This window comes from Sinocyclocheilus anshuiensis, unplaced genomic scaffold, assembly GCF_001515605.1.
Source record: "Sinocyclocheilus anshuiensis isolate Anshui unplaced genomic scaffold, SAMN03320099.WGS_v1.1 scaffold623, whole genome shotgun sequence".
Lineage (NCBI taxonomy): Eukaryota > Metazoa > Chordata > Actinopteri > Cypriniformes > Cyprinidae > Sinocyclocheilus > Sinocyclocheilus anshuiensis.
In genome coordinates this window covers 868,814-878,832 of record NW_015548226.1, presented here as the reverse complement: position 1 = coordinate 878,832, position 10,019 = coordinate 868,814, and the positions used below count along the sequence as shown (strand labels likewise).

General features: G+C 37.2%; 1 protein-coding gene across 1 annotated transcript in view; it reads right to left on the bottom strand.

The window, feature by feature from the left end:
• The window catches only part of phf13 (PHD finger protein 13), a 15,040-nt gene that overhangs the window by 390 nt on the left and 4,631 nt on the right, over positions 1-10,019 (bottom strand). Inside the window, exons 3-4 of the mRNA XM_016441400.1 lie at positions 8,755-8,856; positions 3,829-4,516 (exon numbers count right to left, since the gene is read on the bottom strand). Coding sequence (XP_016296886.1) covers positions 3,829-4,516; positions 8,755-8,856 — 790 coding nt within the window. The remainder of the gene's footprint in view (positions 1-3,828; positions 4,517-8,754; positions 8,857-10,019) is intronic.

The following is a 10,019-nucleotide window of genomic DNA, read 5'->3' as shown; positions in this document are numbered from 1 at the left end:
CAGCGCTGGGTTATATTTAACCCAGCATTTTTTAGAGTGTAAGACTAGGCCAATTTCAGAAATTATCAAATTTTTACCAAACTGGACCAAATTTTTATGGCTTAATCTAAAAATGTTAAAAGTTTTATGGTCAGTAATGCAGACTATTAAAAGTGGAAAGTTAACATACTAAATAGTCATATTAAAGGTGCCAAATTATTTATCTTCCCTGCAGTGTTTATCTCATCTATCAGAACAGTACATTCTGAAGATGAAAACAAACTCACATGAGATTTTTTTAAAAATGTACAAAATGTCATCAAGAAACAAACTAATGCTTTTTGTGATGGGAGTGGACCAGCTAATAGGACACAATCGCACATTTATAAAACGGATAGTTCCGGTCCTTGATTCTGATTGGTTGAGCCACATTCAAAGCTGTTGTAAATTACTCTACAAACATACACCTTTGTTTACTTCTGTGTGTTGCTCGGCAACCACTTTGTTGGAACCACAACTGTTTCTGAGGAACTACATTGTTTGGTGGAAGAATACTGTTTTTATTTATATCATTACACTTTATTTGCTCGGTTTTATTCTGTGAAACCTTACTACGTATATGGAATAACCGTTTTATCAAAGCAATAAGCCCCGTGAAGACAGCTAAGGGGGTCCGCTTCACGTCATGCCTAACAACGCCCCTTAGCTGTTATAAATTCACTGTAAACCACGGCTTCTTGGGGCTTATTGCTTTATTTTATCTGAGCATGCCTATGAACATGAAAACAGACTCATCGATTATTAACCACGTTAAACCGGTCACAGTGGTTAACAAGAATTATACCCTTATGAATGATTCCTCCGAATACAAGCTCCGCCAGCAAGTTTTGAAAACCCAAGATTTGTAGACCAAATAATACTAGTAGTGTTTTGAATGTAAATATGACTACTACTAAGTAAGCCATGGCATTTCAGCATATGCAGGAAAAAAATGATCTTCCCTTTGGCATGTGAATCTCAAAAAACCTGACAAGAACATGGCCAAGAAATATTTTACCACAAAATTTGCATTGTTACTATTTTCATGACAAAATAGAAAAGGCTAACTTCGTTCTTACAGTAACGACAATATTAATAGAACCACCACTGAGAATGGAGAGAGAGAGAGAGAGAGAGAGTTAGTTATATATTTTTTAATAATACTATATTAACTAAATAATTTATAAATGTTGGGGTGAAATGTGATCTGGATATGTTTTTGTGAGATTCTAAGATTCACCCAGTAAGGTTGTCCATCCCTTCCCTAACCTGTAACAACTATCACATATTTTACATAATTATCATGAAGCATGACAAAAATATAATTAAAACATTACAACATGCAAACTAAAAGTTTCTTGTTCAATGAAGGGCAGAAAATGCAGAAATGAAATCAAGAAAAAGAAATGACACATATAGTCTCTAGTTATCTCCAATATGTTGGCAAAAAAAAAATAATCAAGAAATACCACAATGTAGCAAGAAACGTTTATGAAATTTCACTCGAAATCATCAGTGACTGCTGATGAAAACTTCGTTCAACATTATCCAACAATCAGAAGTCTTTCGCTCATACACATTTGGGGGTCTCGGAAAAAATCCACACAAAATGATGAGTCTAAACACCTTGAACACTAATATCTTATGGTTATTTCATATAATATACATACTTTGACAAATAGACATACTTTTGAAAGCTATGGGTACAAAAGGGAATCTCTAGCTACCCCCTTGTTCTTAAAAAAGTGCAATCCGACACCCCAGTCCCTTCTTTCCAGCACAACTCCGATTGTATATAACCTTCAGCTGTAATGGCTGCAATATAACAAAGAGTGAAAAATTTAAGGGGGTCTGAATACTTTCCGTACCCACTGTATATTTATTTATTTCATGGCCAAACGTTCAAAGTTTCTGGAAAAGTTGGCTTCAGCTGGTAAACACCTTCAAACTACCACTGGTATGGACGTCTGTTTGTGCCAATGAATAAAAAATAAAAAATAAAGGTAATTTCGACTTTTTTCTCTCACAAAACTGACTTTATCTTGCAATGCCAAGACTGTTTGCAGATGATTACTCCTGGGACTATTTCTCAGAATTGCAAGTTTATATCTCGCAATTCTGACTTTGTAATGCACAATTGCAACTTTAGGCCTATATCTCACAATTCTGAGAGAAATTTCAAGATGTAAACTTGCAATTGCGTAAAAAAAAAGTCAGAATTTTGAGACAGTCACAATTACCTTTTTTATTTACATTTTTTTAAGAAAACAGAACTGCGAGATGTCAACTCACAATTGCATTTAACTCATAAATCTGACAAAAAAAAGTAGAGATAAACGAAAAACTCGAGATATAAACTCGCACTTGTGAGAAAAATGTCAGAACTGTGAGATCACAATTACTTTATTATTATTTTTAGTATTATTATTTTATGTCATGGCAGAAACAAGCTTCCATACAAAACAGCTTGCCTAATCAAATTTTTCTGGAAAAGTTTGCTCCAGCTGTTAAAACAGTTCAAATTACCACCGGTATGGAAGTCTGTTTGTGCCAATGAATAGGCCTAAAAATTTTGTAAAAGTTAATTGTGAATTTTTATCTCACAATTCTGACTTTTTTTTTCTCACAATTGCGAGACTCTTTGCAGATGATGACTCCTGGGTAGGAATGTAACGATTAACCGCGAGCCGGTTGAAAATCGATTCAAATATGTGACGATTCAAATCGGTTGAGATGCTAAACAAATCGCGATTCATTTAGAGGTAGGAGTTTATATGAATGTATGTCTGAAGGGAACTTACTGTCTTTAGAAAAGTTTCGATGGTATTTTTTCTATTCCTCTTGCCTCTGTATAATGCATATTAAAGTTCATAAGTGCAGCCTTGCTTTGTTTGCGCCACCTGCTGGCAGAGAGTGAATCTGCGTCTCATTCAGCTCGTCTGCTGTTTCTGTTTCATGCAGATATTTTTGTATGTATAGTTTCACAAAACTGAAGTCAAACCATTCTGTTTTTGCTTCAAATTTCGAAATTATACAATCTAATTTAGATTAAAATCTGCTCATGTTGCATGTATGCAGCATCTTTGTTTGGATCAGGATTAAAATGCAGTGGTTGCCTCAAATTTTAAATGGAAAGAGCACAGACAAAGCCTTATTTTGTTTATATGAAGAGATTTATTTTATTTGTGTTACTTATTTATTTGATTTGGGGCTTGTTTTAAAATTTCAATTTAGTTTTGTTATTTACATTTACATTGTATTTAAATGTTGTTATTTAGCAAACACTTTTATTCAAAACGACTTACAAATGAGGACAATAGAAGCAATCATAACCAACAAAAGATCAATAATATGCAAGTGCTATATTAGTATATTATTATGGTTTTATATTTCAATTTCACAAAGAAACGTGCAGCATTTTGTCCAAGCAAAAATAAAAGGACACATTTAATTTATAATTGGTCTTAAATCTCATGTTGTAAAAAAAACCCCGTGAATCGAATCGAATCGTGACATCAAAATCGTGATTAGAATCGAATCGTGAGTTGAATGAATCGTTACATCCCTACTCCTGGGACTTTGACTTTATAATACAAAATTGCAACTTTAGGCCTATATCTCGCAATTCTGAGAAAAACTGCAAGATGTAAACTTGCAATTGTGCAAAAAAAGGTCAAGACTTGTGCGATAATAAGTCGCAGTTACCTTTATTATTTTTATTCAGTGGCAGAAACAATCTTCCATACACTCGTCGAGGGCAAAAACGTAACTTCACCGTGAATATATTTGGGCCTGAAACGTCCTGCTTACCTGAATCCACCATGATGTCCTCATCATCCCCCGATCCGTCCTCATCTCTAAACACCACCTGTTTCCCCTGACGGACCACAGTCCTTTTACCAGAAAAACCTTCGACCTTCAAGACTACTGCCTCTTCTTCAGGTTTTAAAGGTTTCTCGACATCCTCTGACTTTGTACTAGAACTTTTAGAACCGTTCCAGCAAGGACGGCCAACATCAGGCTCCTCTTTGCACGTTGCAGTAGCCGGTGAACTCAAGGCAGGTTTTGAACTTGTGCCAGTGCACATAGGCTGGTTGCTACCCATGCCGTCAGTGGGTACAGGGATGCTGAGGTAATCTTCCGGTTCTTCTTTGATGGTACATCCATAATTAGAAATCTCACCTTCAGCACTGGGGGGAGAAAATGGGGCGAAAGATCTCAATTCCTCATCCTTGCTTTTCCTCAGCTTCTTCTTCTTTTTCACTTTATCGGCCTTTGTTCGACCCTCCAGAAGAAGACCTGCTGATTTCAGACGCTTCTGAGGCTCGGAATCCTCGCTCGCGGGTCTCTTGTATCCAGCAAAGCTCTTGCGGTTTTTGGGTGGGGGCTCATCCGGAGACGAGAGGCCGCAGCCCAGCCTCTGGTTCTCCCATCCGTCACTGTCTGCAGTGCTGCCGGTGCTGTTGGGAGGACTAGAGCTGTTCCTCAAGTGCGCCTCCTGTGGACAGCAATTGAAAACACTAATTTAACCACTATTTCACGGAATTTCTTGAATAAAGACAACGGTCTGAAGTCTGAAGATGAACAAACAGTGACCGAATAACTTCACTGCATGTTTCAAGAAGACTTATGGTGAAATTAATAAACAGAAAATCATCCACACCCACGAACCCTGCTGGTTATGGTGCAATATATATAATGACAAGAAATGCAGACCACACTGGTGCAAGATGAAAATGCCTACTTACATTAAATAAAGATCTCGAAGATGGAACATTTCACATTTTGAAGTATGATAAATGCTAAATAGAAAATACAGTGCCTTGCAAACCTGAATCATTAATAGGTGCGTTGAATAAAAGTTCAGTATAAAATAGAAAATGTGTCTAAATCCCTCCAACTTGCATCATTGTGAAATTTTAATATAAACATTTCTGTCAGGAATTTGCTAATAAAATTTCATAATGACAAAAGTTCAGTAGTGTGCAGGATTTAGACATTTTTGGAGTCTGATAAAGGCTAAAATGTAAGAACATGTAATAATGAAAATTCCCAGCAATTGTTTATTAGATCAATGACCAGTTCAGTGACAGGAAGCACTAAGTACCAAGCAGTTAACTGAATCACCAAGTAAAAACATGATTATCAATATTTAAAGAACATAAACACCAGCACAATGACTGGTAAAAAAGTGACTATCACAAACCAGGGTAAGAGAAGAAAAGTGCCAAGAAAAGCTCTTGTAGAGTCACTCCTAAAATTAAGAGCTACCACCTAAGAGAAACAAATGACTGGTCCTTGGAAATGCAAGCGTCTGCACAATGAAACCGCTCTCTGTAAAAATAAGGCACACAAATTTCAGGTTTATGAACTTCCACTGTATGTTCAAAGAACTTAAAACCTCCCCCTCATTTTGCCGTCAAGCCATAATCAGCTTCCTTGGTCACGACTAATGAACTCAGAAACTCATGGATCCCACATCAATGGTGGATTATTTTGGTGCTCAGGGGTCCATCTCTTTCTACCCTTACTTTTGTTTATACCCTCATTTACTGTTTGTTTCCTTGTTATTAAAGCCATCATTATTTGTGCGCTATGAAGGGCTATGTCTCCTCTGTGCTGAGTAGCCTGCGGAAACAAAGCAAGTAGTAAGCAAATAAATAATAATGTAAGACTGAATTAGAGGAACTACATAATGATCTTTCTGAAAACTCTATTGGCACTTATCCACTGCATGGTACGGCATGGTACAGTTCACTTTTGAGGGGTTTTCCACTGGGTACAGTACCTGGTACTAGGGATGGGCGTATCGATACTTTCGATACTCGCGTCAGTATCGATACTCAAACAAAAAAGATCAATACTAAGGTGTGTTTTATTTACCAGTGATTTTGTTTATTTAACAAACAAAAAAATAATGCATACAATATGCATTGAATTGGACGAATAACCTTTGTTAGCGAGTAATTGTGTAGGATAGAACTATTTTCCTGCTCATCTGAACATGCAAATGTTGGAAGACAGAACTAATCAATCACAGAGAGCGTTCACTCACTTCTGACAGTGCATTCATACAGGGCTTCTTTTCCCAAAAGTATCATAAGAAAGCATTAAAGCTTTTGGGAATGGCAGCCCTGAACAATGCTTATCAGAGGACAGAAGGACAGAGTTATTTCACAATAAACAAACTGAAATTGCAGCCTACATAGTTTGTGCAATTACAGTTATTTAAATTGAAAGTTGAAAGATAATATTGATCATGTTCTATTCTGTAATGTTAATAGAAATCATACAGAATAAAAAGGTTGCATTTTAATGCGTGCAACAGCCTGTCACTAGCAGTCCCTTATGAAAATGAACCATGGTTTTACTAAAGTAGTCCCTTATGAAAATTAACCATGGTTTTACTAAAGTGACCGTAGTTCAACTGTAGTATTTATAGATTTGAATCATGTGTAAACAAAAAACATATTTGAACCATGTCTAAACAAAAATATAACCTAATAAGTTACAATTAAGGCGTATTGAATGTTAAAAAGCGTTTTAAACAAAGTTAAGTGCTTATCATTACCCATTTTACTCTTAGTAATTTAATAATTTAATACATTTCATAATTTAAAAGTTTAAGTTCAGAAGTATCGAATCGGTATCGACGATACTGCCTTGAAAAATATCGGTATCGTATCGAAAACAAAATAAGAGGTATCGCCCATCCCTACCTGGTACCTGATACTTTTTTCAGTACCACCTCGGTTGAGGTTCCAAGCGAACCGTACCATTACCAAAACGTGACGTGTAAACTGCTGATCACAGATTGGCCGGAGAGAATCGTCACTACCTGCGTCATTGCACTTGCAACACGAGACATAACAGACATAACATAACAGTGCAGATTTAAATCAGCACAGCCAGCGAAGGATTGAACGCAACTGTTTTGAACAAACGCACCTTTTTTAACAACCAAAAAATGGCTGTTTCCTTGTATGTTGAGGAAGTACAGACGTTCCTCTCGTTGAGAGGAGCGGATTCAGCGAGCTTGATGGGGCGACACGGAATGAAATAGTTTTTCAGGAGTCGCGGCAGTAGAGGCGGCGCAACTATAGCGACATGTGAGTATTCCCGCCCACTCTAAAGCGGTACTTAACTGCAGTGGAAATGCAAACCGAACCGAGCCGAGTCATACCACGCAGTGGAAAAGCGCCATATGTAAGCTGAAAGGATGTGAAACACATATTGCCAAATCACTAGCTGTTCCAAAACATAGTGAGCTACATAGACATCATTTTAGACAACAGGCTTCTGTTGATGTGAAGGCTGTTCCGAGAACAAGATAGTTTCACAAAGAAGGCACTCCCAGAATGCATTGCAACAAGCTCAAAGAAAATTCAATCAAAATGGCAGACCAAAAGCCTACAGTGGGATATTTCTATTAGATATTGCCTATTTCCAAGCATAAAGTTTCTGGACGTCCAATGCTCAGATGATGATATGGAAACCAAATCCACAACTGAACCAAAAAAAAAAAATACTGGGTTTTATTCCATTATTGATGACTGATTTAAATGAACATTGAACTGATTTAAGCTGAATAGCAAAACCATTGTTTGATCTGAAATAGTTTCATAATGAATTAACTTCACGCAGATATTGAACTGAATCAACACTAAACTGACTTGAGCTGAATAATGACACTATTGTCTTTTTAGAGCTGCTTTACAGCTGAATTTGTCTCATATTTAATGTAATTTCTATCAATTATGTTATTTTCCAGTAACGCTGCTTTGAAACAATTTGCAGTGTATACAGTTCTATATAAATAAAGGTGACTTGACCTGGGTTTTAAACACCTATTCCTATCCCAATAAACTGGTTTTATTATCATAAAACGTAGGAAGTTTGACTCATCTCCAATGCTTTACATTGTTTACATTTACTTGTAAAAGATGACACCATCTTAGTGTATCATCATTCATCTGCACTTACTATTTGGTACCCAAAACTTACTATTTTAATATATATATATATATATATATATATATATATATATGTACCCCCATTTTATTATTATCTAACCATCATGCCAGTGTCATTTGAGAGTTGAGTGTCCCATGCACTGTATGTTAGCAGATAGGATGTTTCCTTAGAAGGCAGCGCCCTATGTAGACAGCACACTGGGGTTTGGAACATTTGGGGCTATTATCGGCCCTCATGCATGTCCCTGCAACAGAGTTTCCTTGATTTAGCCTCCATCCATTTGAAGGATCCATTAAAGGGAAGACCTGAAACTGAAGTGTTTTGGATGCACACACACTGCTGTTGTGAAGAATGGCACTTAGAGACAAGGTCTGGGATGAGAATGGAGGAGACTGGAGTGGCCCTCTTACCCTGGGAGGGAGGGCTGAGGTTTTTTTGGAGGGGGGATGTCTCTCAGCGGCCATGACATAAGAGCCACCACCATTTCTGTGGATCAAACAAGAGCATCAGCAGCAAAGCAGCTCATAAGAGGTGTGCCACCAAAAAAAAAAAAAGAGAAAAAAAATCCCATGAACACCCAGTGCTACACCACTGCCACGGATAGGAACCTCTGGAGGTCGAAGTGTCAGATCGTTGAGCGATCCTGAGGAAAGCAAGGCCACGTCACCCTGCAACACTTTCTATCAAATGCACAAGCACAGTGAGTAGCATTTTTACCACAATCACCACTCAGTTACATAACAAAGACAAGATTATACTCACCTCCTGTGGATAAGGAATATAACCGGCATATGCGAGCACAAAAGTGCAGAACTTGTTGAAATCTTCCACTGTCCGTTTCCGCTTAAATGTTGAACTGTAGCCCTGCAATAAAAAAATAGCGTCAATACTGACATAAATCTTTTAAAGTGACTATTTTTATCTATTTAGTGCCATGAGTTTAAAAGGTTAAATCAGCATTTCATTCTTGTGAAAATGATTAAAGCCACTTTTAACATTTGATTATGACCAAACTGCAGTGCCATATGTTGTTAAGCCAATCAGAAATGAAGCAATGTGTGCCTCATTAAATTATTATTGAACCTCATGTTTAAATCAAGGGTAAAGTATGAAAGTGTAAACCATGGAACAAAATGAATCAGAATTACATTACATTCTGCAAAACTTATGTCACCAAATGGATTAAAAACAAACAAACAAGCAAACAGTGACTGCTTTCAAACAGGTAGTCCCACCCCTAGCACATGCCATTGGTTGAGTCACTGTTGTTGTTCTGGGTTGGTCACAACGCTCAAACAAACACAGTAATGGTTTGAGAGCATTGCAGAGTTTAAGTGTTTATAGGAGAATCAACATAGAACAGTTTACTTATTGTCTCTGCATATAGAGTTTAACAGTTGGGTTTCAAAAGTTAAAATCCCATTCATTTTCCCCATAGGGGAACTGATTTTCAACAATAACTTTAAACCTTTAAAGACAGCCATACTGTGTTACAAGACTGTTAATCAATGGTATGTGTTTATATTGAAGCCATCAGGCTGCATTACTTCAACTTAATTGTTAAAGAATCGTGTTTAAAGGGGTCATATGATGCGATTTAAATTTTTCCTTTCTCTTTGGAGTGTTACAAGCTCTTGGTGCATAAAGAAGATCTGTAAAGTTGCAAAGACTAAAGTCTCAAATCCAAAGAGATATTCTTTATAAAAGTTAAGAGTCAACCACACCTACCTAAAACGGCTCGTTCTAACACGCCCCCACATATCTACGTCGCTATGTGGGAAGATTTGCATAATGCAGCCCAAATGTTCACGCAAAGAAAGAAGGCGTAACTTTTATTCTCACTGTAGTATTATTGACGCTGCAGCCATGTCGTGAAGACGCTGTGTGCTTCGTTGTGAAAGCGAAACTACTTTGTTTGGTCTTCCAAAAGAGGACGATATCCGCTTCGTCATGCCTGGAGCTGATCTGTGCTGGTCGCTGAGGGAATACATCAACGTCACGCTGTGGATCGCCGGATCGGCTTTCAC